Source organism: Astyanax mexicanus, chromosome 2 (genome assembly GCF_023375975.1).
Source record: "Astyanax mexicanus isolate ESR-SI-001 chromosome 2, AstMex3_surface, whole genome shotgun sequence".
NCBI classification, from domain to species: domain Eukaryota; kingdom Metazoa; phylum Chordata; class Actinopteri; order Characiformes; family Acestrorhamphidae; genus Astyanax; species Astyanax mexicanus.
Genome location: NC_064409.1, coordinates 14,611,796 through 14,627,155, shown reverse-complemented (window position 1 = coordinate 14,627,155; position 15,360 = coordinate 14,611,796). Strand labels below are relative to the sequence as shown.

Sequence of the window (15,360 nt, the reverse complement as noted above, 5' to 3'; positions counted from 1 at the left end):
GTCCTTTATATGCTTCATTTAGGTGTAAAAATCATTCTTTTTTTTAACATATTTTAGGACTGAGCCTTTAAGTGAATGGCTAGTTTGGAATAAGCCCCAAATATGATTATCAGCTAATAAAATAATATATTGAGCTTGTCTGTGAAGCTGGTCATCAAGCTAAAACATGTATGTTGGAAGCTAGCTGGTTAACTAGCTCTTGACTAGCATAATGTGTTGCATTTAATGTGTTGCTTGATCATGCTCAATCAAACTCGAACAAAAACATATCCTCTGCTGGTCAGAAAAGCTAATATTTATAAAATATAAATATTTTAGTGAGAGTAGCAAAAATCCAAAAAATCATTTTGGCACCTGAAGTTAGCCTCTTTTAGTTTTGTGCTAGAAGGCTAATGTAGCTGGCTAGCAAGTAGTGAAAGCCTCCAGAGCACCTCAAGGTTGCCAAAGTTAAACAAAAACTAACCTAAATACAAAATTGGAAGTGTTTTAGTAATAAGACCGTAGAAACCTGAGATATGCTCTTTCACGGTGATTCTGGTCATTTTTATAGACCTCATATAGTCTCAGAAACCACAACATCTCTGTTTAATTTTAAAGGGCCAGGGTGTCAGGATTTATTGATTTTACATATGGATTGCCTGCAAAAGCTTGTATTGCTAGCCAAAATCTTTATAAACAAGTCAATTCACATGTCAGACATTTTTTATATTACATACATACATGCAAGTACATACAAGACCGGCCTCCCATCTGTTTGAAATCTCCCACTGGTTAAAATCTGACACAAACCTCAAACAGTTTATAGCATTTGGCTTTATAATGCACAAAAAATGGCTACTGTGCTTGCGCAGGTCTCCTTATCGAAGAGGAGCCTTCTTCCACTCTCAGTGTAAAACGAGCTGATTAATTGGCTCTTTTTATTACAGGTGATTTTTTTTTTCTTCTTTCTTTCTGTCTTTACCTACCCCCCCAAGTGTTTGGTGTCCTCAATAATAACATCCCTGTGCTGGCTAGTTTTGTGGCTTCAGTACTAAATTAAAAAGAGCAAACCTTGGAGACTAAGTAGGGTTAACATCCATCCTTTGTCTCAGCCATATCCTCTTTTTGAGTTGGGAATGCGTTTAGCCTGGATTTCTGTGAAATTAAATTCTGTGAAATCTCCTGGTATCCTCATCAATTGCAAAGCAGTGTTTGATGGTGAAAACAATTTAACAATCACTGTTTGCCAACATGTAACCTGCATCTACATCAGCCTTTGATTAAACTGCTTCCCACCACAGCCAACTAACCAGCTAAAAATGCACAGACCCAGTTTGAGTTCATTTTATTTTTTTTTTAACACACATTGTTAGGAAAAGAAAAATTGAATGTTGGAGAATAGTGTATATTTAACACGCTGACTAATCTCTGTGCTGTTTAGGGGTTTACATCCTGATTGTGGCCGGGGCCCTGATGATGGTGGTTGGCTTCCTTGGCTGCTGTGGAGCAATCCGAGAGTCCCCGTTCATGCTGGGATTGGTAAGCTCTTAAATATCCAGAATTAAACAGTTGAATGCTAGGAAATGCTCTGGATGTACATGTTTTGTGTTTTGTTTGTAAGAACATGCAAACCATTGAGAACAAATGTAAATATACAACTGGATATGTTAGTCATTGTTACTATGATGCACATTTTAGGTTTCCATTTAAAATATATTTGCATAGGTTAAGGTAGCAATGCAGGATATGGGTCAATGAGGTGATGTAATTTATTTATTTATTTTTTTGGTCCGGCTGCATTATTTTCAATTAAAAAAAAAAAGTACTTGCATTTAGTTAATTGTTATATTTGTTATCTATGGTGTTTAAATATAATGTGATGTGACACATAATAGCAGTAATTGTAAATTTCTTTAAAAAAAAAGAATTCTGTGTCTGAAATATTAAGATTTATTAAATAATTGGTTCAAATACAAAAACATAATTAAAAAAAAAATCATTTTAACGCATATTTTTGTCCCCACTTCATTGATAAAACCTTCTTCAAACAGAGCTGTTTAAGTTTTGCTTGCCACTGTATTTATCTGTATATAATGCATTATAATATAATCTCCATTCTCTCGCTACTTTTTCCTAGTTCTTTTTTTTCCTGCTTCTCATATTTGCAGCAGAGGTGGCTGCTGGGATATGGGGACTGTCCAATAAAGATAAGGTAACTAATCCAAAATCTGCCTCGATTCCTCCAGAAATACCACGGTACGCTTTCACAGTGCAATTTCTTAAATCTCTTTATTCTCTTAAATGTTTGTGCAGATTGTGGACGAGCTGAAGAGTTTCTACAAAGAGACCTACAATAACTATGAAACGACGAAGCAGGACGCGCTGAAGGAGACACTGCGAGCCATCCAGTTCAGCGTAGGTGTTCATATTTCTGTGAAGTCTGTGAATTTTGGGATATTTAGGTTCAAGCTGAGTAACTTGCTTTCTTTTCTACATTGTTTAGCTTCAATGCTGTGGTACCACTGGAACTGTGTTTAATGCTGCCCAAGACACCTGCCCGAAAAAGGAGGGACTGCAGGTTCTGATCACAACGGTAACTATCTGCACAACAATAACTCTCAGATTAGCTGCTTTTTTTTTTAAAGACTACTAGACTACTGTAGATCTGTGTTTATGCTCTGTATGTGTACCACTGGTGATAGGCAGTCTAGGCTCCCAAGATGTTACAGCAGATTTACATTTACATCATGCTAAAAAAATATTGAATGATATCTATCTAAAGGAGGAACGATATCTATAAAGTTTTCATCAGTAATCTTTATTAATTTAGATTTGTTTAGTGTGAAGGCCTCTCACAATCATTTAATTATCGACTTCTCGTAGAATATATTGGCCCAGCTTCAATCATTTCACCCATAAATCTGGAAGAGCTGTTATGTCAGAAATAAAGCAAAAGTTTTGTTTTATTGGATTTTATTTATGAAAGATATAGTCCTGTTTCACTTATTGTGCAATATACAGACTTGTACAGACCCTATTGTAGACCCCAAAATGTTAACTTATAAAAGCAGTGGTTAAATTTTATTCAATTTTTTGTGTTCTTTTTACATTTTTGATAATATTTAAACATTTAAATTGAAAAACAAACGTTAAAAAGCAAAAAGACAAAGTTTAAAATGCATTACTCTTTAAATTTATGAAATTGTTTTGTAGACTGTTAAATATATTTTGTTTTAGTGGCAAAAATGACCTTTTTAATCACAATCATTTATTATTAATAATAATTATAAGTTACTCTTATAACTACAATTCTATGATTTTAATATTATTTATTTCATAGGTCCCTAAATAGAACTGTAGAATTCCTCAGTTCCCAGAAATTTTACATTATAATTAATAGCTAAATAATCAGTTAAGATGATTACATGTAGACACTGTAGTTCACTGTTACATTGTGCATCACTTCTGTTATTTCCTCATACAATCAATAATTTGCAGAAGTTTTAGTTTGATCATGGGGGACAAATGGTTTAAAATGTTTTCGAACCACGGAACTAGATAATAAGACACCTGTTTACACCTGGTCACTTTATGCATCTTGAGTATCAGAATTATATCAGAATAAAAGGCAAGACACATAAAAATGTGAAATGTGAACATTCTCAAGATACCAAAAACATTTAAAACGAATACAATCAGATCAAAAATCACTCAAACCATTTTACCAGATGATCTAAGATCCCTGTTACAGCAGTGTAAACACATTTGTCTTTTCAAGACATATTTGACAAACAAAACTCCTCCCAGAATACAAACAAATCTAAGCACAACCTTCTAATTTCCATATTCCCATTTCACACACATTGGATTTCTGCCTGATTAACAAAATTTTTTTATCAGGCTAGGCTAGACCAGGTGTGTAAGAGTGGTCCTAGATTGACTCCCGAAATGTCCTGCCTTGTGGATTTATTGACCGCTCCTCCTCGTCTTTTGGTTTAGAGTTGCCCAGCTGCCATAGACGACCTGTTCAACTCCAAGCTGCACATTATTGGAGGTGTTGGAATTGGTATTGGTGTGATCATGGTGAGTATGGTGATTCTAAAACCAGTTAAACTGCTACTCATGCTCAGTTTTTTTTTTCTCTTTGTCTCTCAATTAATCTGTTTAATGACTTAGTTATCATATATTGTCATTGTATTTTCATTATCAGTAACCTCATCAAAGCTTCTTGGTAGGTTAAATTGGTACATTTTTGGGATTTGTTTAATTATTACAATTTTCTTGAATGACTGTTGAACAAAGCAGTGTTTGCAAAGAAATTGCATATTTTTTTTTAACAGTATGCAGGCTCCACCCCTTTACTGCTAATAACTGCTGCCTTTCTCTTCTGCAGATCTTTGGCATGATCTTCAGCATGCTGCTGTGCTGCGCCATCAAACGAACCCGCGATATTGTGTAAAGAGCCTCCAGACGCCTCCCTATCGCCGCTTCCTGTCTGTTGAATTTTAAAGCTTTCAAGCTAGGGTCATGTGTTCATCGCCAGTGACCACCGCTTCAGCACCCCTTAAAATGTTACTGTGTTTTCTGATTCTGGCAGGCGACAGCCTCTTACACTGAAAATGTTACTGCAGGCCGTTCATGAGCTGACCGAGTACTGAATTGGTGTTGGGTGCTTTTCACCACAGCAAAATGGCCTTGCTTTCTTGTTCTTTTGGAATATATGTATAAATAAGCTCTTGTACACATTTTATAACGCTTTATTTTAAGAGATTTATGATTTTAATAAATATTATCCCCATATATATCAGTACTGCACTGTTGATGGATAATGGTTTAAATACCTAATAAAGTGATCTAATACGTTCTATAATTAAAGACTGGAGTCATTATGTTTCTCTGCATACTTTATTATCCTCCTTTCACTCTGTTCTTCAATGATCAGGACCCCACAGAGCAGATATTATTTGGATGGTGGGTGGGTCATTCTCTGCACACTAGTGACACTGATGTGGCAGTGTTCATATGTAATGCTGGTACAAGTGTATCAGATACAGCAGTGCTGCTGAAGTTTTTAAACATTGTTCACTTCACTGTGCACTCTATTACACTCTTTTACCTATCTGCTCTACTGCGTAGTGTTTCTCCAGGGAACCCAGTTTCCTCCCACAGCCAAAAAAAACAGGGAGATCAGGTAAATTGGATACTCTAAATTGCTCAAAAAAATGGATACCCTAAAAAAAAAATTGCCTCGAGTGGGAGAACGGCGCTATATAAGTGTAAATGTAAGTATTCTCAGGCCAGTAGTGGCACTGGGGTGTTTAATATGTGTAATATGAATAGTGTAATATGAATAGTGTAATATGGGCTAAACACATTACATATCTGTATTCTAAATGCATATTTTAAGTACATAATTCCATTACTTCCAAACCATAACCACAGCTACAAAATATTTACTGTAGAAACTCTTAAAGATTGTGAGAAAGTTGTTACAAGCTAATTTGCTCTATATGGCGATCTGTTCTTCAGAAAGATCCACGGCTGAATGTGATGTCTCACACACTCTGCATCCATCTGTAAGTGGATAAGGTGGATAAATCCATATTGTTCCATTCCTCAGAAAAACAAACTGAATTAAAAAATAGAGGTTTCCTTGTTGATCCATCTGCTGGTCTGGAATAGTGAAGGATGTGAACTTCCTGAGTCTATGTCTACATCAGCATTGACAATTTAATGAAAAAAATATATATATAAAAGAAAATGCCACAGAAGTAACTTCATTTTTTGCTTTTTTGTTTCTTCTTTGATTTCTTTCCTTTTTTCTTTGTGGCCTCAGGCCACCCAAATCCTCTGAACTCCAGGAAGTCCACAGCATTGTGGGAAATGTAGTAGGCATTCTCCATAGCAGCTGGACTGAGTATATCCACCTCTGGCTGAGCGGATTTGGCGCTTGCTGACCTTTTCTTAGCTGATTTCTTCTTCTCACTCTTCTTCTTGGGTTTGGCACTGTTTGACTTGGACTTTTTGGTTTTTGTAGGCTGAAAAATTACAAAAAGAGTAATAAATAACCAACATTCAATGAGCAATGTAAAGTACTTTTGTAGATTTAGGATTAAACTGGGTCTAGGAAACTGCCATACTGGAAAAGATCATGCACATGGATGCTACAACCCAAAGTTCTCTCCCCTCTTCTCTTCCTGAATATTAAAATTTGCCCTATATGGCAACCGTCTCTTCGTCAGAAAGGTCTCCAGCTGAATATGTTGATGTGTCTCTCTCTGTAGTACGTAGATAAGGTGGATAAATCCAAAAAGTCAAAAGCTGATTGCATGTTCTGAATTAGCAACATTTTGTTAGTTAATATTTAATATAAGAAAAAATAGAAATAAGAAATAACTGATTTATCCCAAAAAGAAAAAATAGTCAATATATGGTTATTTGTTGGAGAGGCTCAAGCATAGACTGTGTATAGCTGGACAGAGCATCATCTCTCAAAAGTGAAGCCACCACAGGTCGGGCGCCCCCTGCTGTTCGGGTTTCAGAAAGCTGTGTAACCCCATCCATCCCCATAGGTTTCAATGGCAAAACAGACAACTTTCAATCACGTTTTTTTTTTCCAATATACTGTAATTCTACCTCCATTATTTAAATGCAACAGCTAGTGTAACATCTGCTTATATTATCATTTTTTTTTTAATTATTTTCAACTCTATTCAAAAAGGTGCGGTTTTTGTAAAAGGGCTGGGTTACACCTAGCCGGGGTGGGACCAATGACTGTGTGGGTGGGACCATATACTGTGTGAGCTCTGTGGAGACAGCCCTCAGGGGCGGGGTTATTTAAATGAGTAGGCTGTCTCTCCACAGTCTTTCTCCCTCCTCTGGTCTCTACTGCGCAGACTCAGGTTTCAGCATCGCCAACATGGTGGAAGATTTTGGCTTCATTTTCATTGAATAAATGGGAACAGCGACACGGCGTCCATCTTTTTTACAGTCTCTGGGCTCAAGTAAACACTCCAGATTTCATATTTAATTTTTTTTTTCTAGATGATTTGTTAACTGATTAACTGAGATAAGACAAAAAACAACCACCCCACCTCCCACCACCTCAACTCTATTATGAATTATTATATTCTTTTTCAAACTAAAAATCCTGTTTATAATTTATTCCTTATTTCTATAAGTTTTCAGTGTTAGCTCTTAATACATTAAAACAAATAAATAATATTTTCTTCTTTTTGTAATAAACAGGTTGGCAGTAAGGTGAAAAAGGATGTTGTGTAACGTTTAACGTTGTCTAGCTTGTTCAGAGTGAAAAGCACACAAGGCCTTACAGATTGTTTGGACTGAGATGTTCTGCTGAAGGCCACTGTCAGGACACTGTAAGATTATTTCATGTGTGGAGATTATTCCAGAAGGACTCAGTGACATGAGATAAGACCTTGTTTTGATCATCTTAAAACTTTCAGAAGCCAAAGTGTAGAGCCTTTTACAATCATCTTAGAGAAACATGATGCTAATTAACTGACCAGCTAAACCATCAAACTCAAACAACGTACTTTGTGCTAGTCGACATTTTAGCTTAACCAGATTGACCATATTGTGCTGGGCTGTTGTTTTGAGCCCTTGTTTGAGACAGTCTCTGTTAGAAGAATATGATGATATCACAATACTGTGATTATCCAATACTCAAATACTAGGAATTATGGATTCATTGGTGTCAGCTTTACAGAATTTCACAACCAGTATTTTTCACCGAAGGTTTAATTTCGAGTATGTTTGAATAAAATATTGTTATGTACTGATAATGTATCACAGCGTAAATTATACAACACTTTAGAATATATCACAAAATCAATATTTTGTTCCACCCCATGAACACATTTATGTAGTTTTCATTTTGTAATAACTTACCATTTTTAATGACCTGTTTTTTTCCAGCAGCCAGTGAGACCTGTCAATGAGAAAGATCTGTAAATCATGTTAGCACTGGCTAATTAGTTACCATTTGGTTATTGCTATATTGTTAAGCTTAGCTTGAAAAGTGTGGGTTAGGAACCTTGCTCAACCTTGCCACCAGAGTCTGGAGGAAGAGTGGAGAAACACACAGTCGGAGCTGCTTGAGGTCTAGTGTGAATTTTCCAATTAGTGATGGTTTAGAGAGACATGCCATCTGCTAGGTGTTGGTCCAATGTGTTGAAAATTTTACAGCACTTCCCTCTGCTGACAACTTTTATGGAGATGCGGATTTCATTTTCCAGCAGGACTTGGCACACTGCTCACACTGCCAAAAGTACCCATTGGTCTTATATAATATTCTAATTTTCTGAGACACTGATTTTTAGGTTTTCATTAGCTGTAAGCCATAATCATCAACAATAAAAGAAATACTCGCTTAAAGTAGATTAAAGTTATTTTCCTCTTCGGATACCCTACAATTAAATTAAGTATTAAACATTTTAACTGTTCTGTACATTTTTCTTTACTTGTTTTTTCATGCTGGATACAATATTTAGAATAATTTATTAATGATGTTTTTTATAAAGCAGACAGTCTGTTATCTGTTTTGATATGGTCCTTTGAAGACATCTAGAAATCTGGACACTGGATTACTGCTAATTTGATAATTTGCAGTCAAACAAATGAAAAACACATGCAGTATTGATTTATAACTTCCTCAGATTTAGCACAGTTTGGATGAAGTGTGTCTTACCTGAGAGGACGCTTCACCCTGTGCTCCTCTGTCTTCCCTGCAGTCATTTGTTTGTAGGGGGTTGTCGTAGAGACTGGGCCTCAGTCAGCAGCTCTGTCTCTCTGAAGGCTGGCCCAGAGCTGCTGCTGGCTAGGATGTCATCCCCCCACACAAGCTCTGGATAATCCGCTGTCCGATCACTCCACATACATTTATAATGTGACACAATACAGCCTAAATCCACAGTCATTACTCAGGTAGAAGTACAGATATTAGGGTTTAAATACTTCTGTAAAAGTTGAAATATCAACTCAAGCTTTTAACTCAAGAAAACGTGTGAAATTACTGGTTTCAAAACTACTCAAGGTATAAAAAATCCCACAGGGTCCGATAATACCTTTTTCAAAAGGCCATAATAACTATAATGTTATATTAAAATGTTAATGTTTAAAAACTTACAATTATTAAAAATAACATGGAGTTTTGGCTTAAGTTCTCATTAGTCTCTGCAAGGATCATCTTTTTACTAGGCTACATACATTTGCTCTGTTCTTTCTGAAGGTTCTTGTGCCACTTCTATGGATTATGTACAAACTAATTGGGTGTCATAATGGTATATGTTTATCAAATTCAATCTATCTGGATGGAGAGATTTATCCGGATAGGATTTTTTTTGACAGAAGTCGGAATGAAAACAAGCTGAAATAAAATAGGAGTAAAGAGACTATTTTTTAAACGTCTAAGGAGTAGAAAGTACAAATAATTGGTTATAAATATAAGGAGTATAAAGTTCATATAATTGGGTACATATGTAAGAAGTAGAAGTAAAAATGAGTCTAAAAAATAATTACTCCAGTAAAATATAAATAACTAACATTTCTAATAAAGTAAGATTCTGGTACTTTCACTGCACAGACATTTAAGATAAGATAAAGAAAAAGATAAGAGAAAAGAAATCTGATTTCATTTTCAAGTTATTAAACCAAAAGCTTTAAATCTGTTTAATTCTGTTAATTGATTTTAAATATCGATTGTAACTACACACCGAAAGCTGATTACTGACTGTCTAGTCTTAAAGGAGAAATCCTATGGGAAGCTTTTATTTAGCTGATGCTGATGAGCACGAACAAACTACCTGTAGACAACCTGTCAACGTTCTCAGTGCCTCGTTTTAATTCTCAGGGCCCTCAGAATTCTAAGGATGAAGTTTTTCTTTGCATTAGCGACACTATGCCCCTATCTCTAGCATTGTAAGCCTGTTGAGAGCATCAGCCAAAATGGCGCTATTTCAGAATGCTGGGGGTGAATGGAAATGGAGTATTCAACAAAAGTTTGTACTCGTTATCCTGTTTCACTAAACACCAAGTCCATTTCACACCAGATTTTTCACAGAATTTTGAATGCAGATTCTACATTAAAAGTAATATAAAGTCTATGACTATGCTTAGGTCATGGGACAAAAGTTATATTAAGTTAAGATGTGACTTCTAGTTTTGGTGTTCTCCACAGATGATAGTGTTCGCTTATATTAAGAACAGCATCTTCCTGTTTACTAAAGCATTTAAGAGCAGAAGAAGAGAGATAAGTGTATCTTAAGATGTGACTTTAATTCTGAAACAGAGACACCAGAACAGAACCGAGAAATAAAAACCGCAGCCGGTGAAATACTTCTCTCTGCAGCTTCTTACAAACACATCAGTTCCACACACAATTCACCTCCAATAAACACTCATATACTCCAACACTCTGTACAGTCAATCAGTGTGCTTATAAAAGGGGCTGATCGTGGCGTTTGGGGGTCTACAGTTAGCTGTGTGGTTGGGAGGCTATTAAACACAAGCACCTTCAGTTTATTTCTTTATTAAAACCCTGAACATGGAGGGAAAAGGTTCGATAGTGAGATAAAGAAGATGAATGAGAGAGCAACAGAGAATGGGAGAGGGAGAGAAAGAGACAGAAAGTGAGAGAGTGGAATATAGATTGAGAAAGAGAAAAAGAGGAAAATCAAATGAGTGTGAGAAAGAGAGAGAAGAGCCCAGAAGCAAGAGAGTGAAAGACTGAGAGACTGAGAAAGACAAAGAGAGAGAAAAAGAGGGACAGAGAGGGAAAGACTGGTGGTGTAAGAGAAAATGAAAGCGAGAGGAGGGACCAGGAGCGAGAGGGGAAAGAGCAATAGAGTAAGAGAGAAAAAAAAGTGTGAGAGCAACAGAGAGAGATAGGAGAATATGAGAATAGGAGAGATTGAGAGAGACAAGACCAGGGTGAGAGAGATAAAGAAAAAAAAAACGTGTTAGAATCAGCACCAATGTGTCAGAACTCTGTTAGCTGTGAGGAGGGTGATCTTATTCACCAAGGACACTTTTGCGCGTGTGTTTGAATGTGTGTGTGTGCGTGTTTGTGTGCTGTTTGGGGGCTCAAAGTGGGAGCAAGCGCTCGACGTCTGAGAGACAGAGAGAAGCGTGAGTTAACTGCTTTCTCAGGGACATTTCCACCACAGACCTCGTCCGTTTAACCAGAGACAGCAGCTCTCTGAGAGGAATCTTTAAAGACCAGTTCTGCCGGTCCTGCGGACATCTGAGCTACGCTTATAGCTGCCATTTCTGCATGGACATGACAAGCACGACAAACGGGACACAAAGTCCAGACATGCTTTTTTTTTACCACTCTATTTAACCATTTTTATCTGCATCAAAAATAAAGGTTCTACCAGCAGTTCCAGACTGAGAGAGATCAAGATAAATAAATAAATCCCTTCACTCTTTTCAATAGAACTCACTTATAATACTTATAGAGTATCTGAGTGTGCATTTCTGTACAATACAAACATATCAACGCTATTAGACAAAAACCTTGAATCTAAAAAAAAAAGAACGGTGTATCTTCACATAAAAAAGAAAAGGAGTTCAATGTAAGAAGATTTTAAAAATTGAAGCCATTTTGCTGAAAACGCAATACAATTTAAAGAACAACTAACAACAGATTCATATTATGCCAAAAAGAGGAAATATGACAAAACTGAAGATACAAGGTTCTTATCCGTCAGTGAGGACATGAAAGATACACTGCCTGTCAAACATCTGGGGACAGCCATCTTTTGTCTCTTCACAGTGTTTGTAATATAAATAAGCATAAACTGTCTAAGTAAATATAACGTTTTTTAATGTCTGTAACAGTATTATTCCACATATGATTATTCACTATTTATAATTTACTCTAGAAACCAAGAAAGCTGCTTTGTTGAGCATTAATGTGAATGTTAAACCCAAAAATACATTTTGCACAGTATGGAAAATGCAGCCTGTTACCCTGTTAGACACAGTGTTTCTTATATTTACCTCGACCTTTATTGTAATGCAAACAGTATAAACCAAATGTATTTTATGTTTTGTTTTACCTAGTCAACTTCATTTCATTTACAGCTCCGGGAAAAAAATTAACATGAAAATGAAATGGCAAAAAAGAGGCAGAGCTTTCAGACCTCAAATAATGCAAAGTTTTAAGAGTTTAGAAATCAATATTTGGTGGAATAAACCTGGTTTTTAATCACACTTTTCATGCATTTTGGCATGTTCTCCTTCTCCAGTCTTACACACTGCTTTTGGATAACTTCATGCCACTCCTGGTGCTTGATTTGATGGTTTGTGATCATGCATCTCTCTTTTGATTATATTTCAGAGGTTTTCAATTTAGTAAAATAAAAAAAAAACCTAACTTTTCAAGTGGTCTCTTATTTTTTTCCAGGGCTGTATAAATAGTCATCCATTCCTGTATTTCAGGCCTGCAACACATCACAAAATGGCCATTTCTTTTCACAACATCATTAGAAATTGTGGGACTGGAATACTAAGCGTTTAAGTGTTTCAGGTGTTATTTTGTCCCGTTCTTCCAGCTAAGATGTGCAAAATTAAATGTCAAAAGTGTAGATCGGACAGGTCAACAGGGCAGGCAGGCAGGCCAGTGCATTACCTATACACTTGTCCTCTGTAGCCATGTCTTTATAATGTGTGCAGCATGTGGCTTTGTACTGGACATGCCGGAAAAAAATTAATTCTAAAGGAATTTTCTGTTTAAATACTGCATCACAGAAGTGTAAGGACACAACCCCATACCATAACAGACACTGACTTATGGATTTGTTGCTGATAACAGTCAGAAGCACCCATTTCTTAAAAAAATACAGATTTGTCTTGACACAACACACATTTACAGTGTGTGACGGTCTATCCAGGTTGCCTCTGAGTGCAGAATTGAAATTGCATATGGGGTTTTTTACAGGAATGGATGTTTTAAAAAAAAAAACGAATTTAATTTAATCAGATTAAAAAAAAACATCATGCATTCACAGGTTGTCTGCAATGAAATAAAAGGATTTTTAAAGCATTTTCCATAATGTTTTAAATAAGCATTTTAAAGAAGGCAGTGTCCCAAACTGTGAACAGGCAGCGTATGTTTCTCGTATGATCATGAACAATAGAAGTGTTAATAGGACATACAGTACAATGTCAAAGTCAGAGACCACCCTTCGTTTTTTTAATTTTCAGTCAAAACAAATATTAAACATAGTTTTTTTTATGTGGGTTTCAGATATGATATATAAACAGGTGTTTAGAAATACTTGGTTGGTGAGGTGCAGTGGATAACACCACAGTGGATAACACCACTACCTGCCAGTGAGCTACCACATCATAAGGAAGACTGGGGTTCAATTCCCAGTCTGGGTGACTACACTGCTCTACATCAATAAAAGTCAATGGGCAAGAATCCTACGACTAGATTGGTCCACCGCAGCAACACTAAAAAACGTTGCATATTGCTCTGGAACAGCCTATAAAATTGATCTTTGGGTAAACTGGAGGTAAAAAAAAAGCCTTGAAAATAACGTGTGTAAAAAAATTGTGTAACCTACTGTGTAAGGGAAAGAAAAGAAGGGTGGTCTCTAACGTTTTAAGAATACTGTATGGATTGTTTTTCTTTTTTGTGCAGAATGCATCATGCCCATTCTCATGTGCTCTTATTAATCAATCATCAATTACCAGTAAAATAGGTTACCATGTAAAGCCCATACACTGTATTTGAACATATCTCTATTTACAAGCATTCATTTACAGGAAGAATACAGGTGGCACAGGTGCTCTGTCTGCATGCTTGTGTGTGTGTGTGTGTGTTTGTGTGCAGGTGGGATGCTCATGAGCCCACAGTGTGTTGTTTAAGTTTAAGTCTATTTTGGGTTAAAACGTCCTTTTCCCCCAGCGGCAGCATCACTGGGCCTCGAGCAGACCCTCCCACTGGATGGGCTGTGAGAACACCTCTCTCTCCAGCCACATCTCATAGCTGTAGTGGAAGTCCTCGGGCAGCTCCACCCGCTGACCCAGCACGCTCTGCAGGCAGTTATCCACCGGTGCAAACTCGCTGTTCTGGTTCTTGTCGTAGCGCCGTGTGTTAAACTTCTCGATGCTCTCCCGCAGGGCACACTCCTCCGCCTGGAAATCCCACGGCCGAGCATCGATATCTGACAGATGAGAGAAAGAGAGAAAAAGATTATAGCCTAATTCTCAAGACTGTACCCATTTCAAGGAGCACTAAAAGCCTCTATATGGATATTTTTTAACTTCTGTTTATATTAATGAATGACTGATTAGATCAGGGGGTTCAAATCTTCACTAGTACAGCAACAACTATCAATGCAGCCTATCGAAGCTTGGATTGCCTCAGGATTTCTTGTTATTAAAGACATTGTTTATAACCATTGATCCGTGATGGGTAAATCTCATACAATAAGAATAAAATGTTAATTAAAACTCTACCACTAACACATCATAACTAGTCTGCAAATCTACCAACTAGTTATAAAAATATTATTTTTGCAAAAAAAAAAAAACACATTTCTTACATGCTATGTTTGTTTAAATCTGGTTATACAGCTCTGGAAAAAAATTAGAGACCACCTTCAAATTGTGAATCAGTTTCTCTGATTTTGCTATTTATAGGTATACGTTTGAGAAAAATGAAAATGGTTATTTTATTCTATAAACTACAGACAACATTTCTTCCAAATTCCAATAAAAATATTGTCCTTTAGAGAATTTATTTACTGAAAATGACAAATATCTGAAATAACAAAAAAGAAGAACCCAAATAATGCAAAGAAAACAAGTTCATATTCATAAAGTTTAGAGAGTTCAGAAATCAATATTTGGTGGAATATCCTTGTTTTTTAATCACAGTTTTCATGCACCTTGGCATGCTCTCCTCCATCAGTTTTATGGCTTGTGATTTTCCATCTTCCTCTTTTTTAATTTGTTAAAATCGAAGAAACTTATCATTTTTAAGTGGTCACATTTTTTCAGAGTTGTATATTGAAAGGACTTAAAAAAATAAAAGAAATTGGCCAACAGCCCATTAGCAATACCACTGCAGTCCACTGGGGGGCCACAGGCCACTAGATAAAAACAGAAAATACTGATCTTTTAGGTTTTGCATTTAGTTCAGCTAAAACACTCACATATAAAATCACAATGTTTTAATCAATAAGAGCCCAGACACATTTCTGACACTGGTGCAAAATTTAAATTGAATTGGATAAATTCAATAAGAAGCTCATTAATGTTTTTATGTATTATAGGTAAAAGACTTTCTAATATTTTAAGGTTAACATAAATGACAACTATTTCATAATTTGTATTTCAACATTT

At 36.1% G+C, this 15,360-nt stretch overlaps 3 protein-coding genes across 6 annotated transcripts in view; 1 reads left to right on the top strand and 2 right to left on the bottom strand.

Annotated features, from left to right (window-relative positions):
- cd9b (CD9 molecule b) overlaps positions 1-4,854 on the top strand; it is a 30,574-nt gene extending 25,720 nt beyond the window's left edge. For all 3 annotated transcript variants that reach the window (XM_022671290.2, XM_007252729.3, XM_007252728.4), the window contains exons 3-8: positions 1,421-1,518; positions 2,117-2,191; positions 2,293-2,394; positions 2,483-2,572; positions 3,979-4,062; positions 4,373-4,854. In XM_022671290.2, the coding sequence (XP_022527011.2) occupies positions 1,421-1,518; positions 2,117-2,191; positions 2,293-2,394; positions 2,483-2,572; positions 3,979-4,062; positions 4,373-4,438 (515 nt within the window). In that variant the 3' untranslated portion in view covers positions 4,439-4,854. The remainder of the gene's footprint in view (positions 1-1,420; positions 1,519-2,116; positions 2,192-2,292; positions 2,395-2,482; positions 2,573-3,978; positions 4,063-4,372) is intronic.
- On the bottom strand, positions 4,757-8,760 carry LOC107197703 (small lysine-rich protein 1). Its single transcript, XM_015606733.3, has 3 exons — positions 8,690-8,760; positions 7,891-7,930; positions 4,757-6,017 (listed from the first exon to the last, which is right to left on the bottom strand). The coding sequence occupies exons 1-3, from the start codon at positions 8,734-8,736 to the stop codon at positions 5,757-5,759; spliced, it is 348 nt and encodes a 115-aa protein (XP_015462219.2). The 5' UTR covers positions 8,737-8,760; the 3' UTR covers positions 4,757-5,756.
- Positions 8,761-10,256: 1,496 nt separating this feature from the next.
- strip2 (striatin interacting protein 2) overlaps positions 10,257-15,360 on the bottom strand; it is a 58,599-nt gene continuing 53,495 nt past the window's right edge. For both annotated transcript variants that reach the window (XM_049473422.1, XM_049473423.1), the window contains one exon: positions 10,257-14,177. In XM_049473422.1, coding sequence (XP_049329379.1) covers positions 13,927-14,177 — 251 coding nt within the window. In that variant the 3' untranslated portion in view covers positions 10,257-13,926. The remainder of the gene's footprint in view (positions 14,178-15,360) is intronic.

What these genes read in the sequence shown, in the direction of transcription:
- LOC107197703 (XM_015606733.3), bottom strand. Translation starts at nt 8,736, where the DNA reads ATGACTGCAGGGAAGACAGAGGAGCACAGGGTGAAGCGTCCTCTCAG. An exon ending in AGGGTGAAGCGTCCTCTCAG is followed by an intron (nt 7,931 to 8,689) that starts GTAAGACACACT and finishes TCTCATTGACAG; the next exon opens with GTCTCACTGGCTGCTGGAAA. An exon ending in AAAACAGGTCATTAAAAATG is followed by an intron (nt 6,018 to 7,890) that starts GTAAGTTATTAC and finishes GTAATTTTTCAG; the next exon opens with CCTACAAAAACCAAAAAGTC.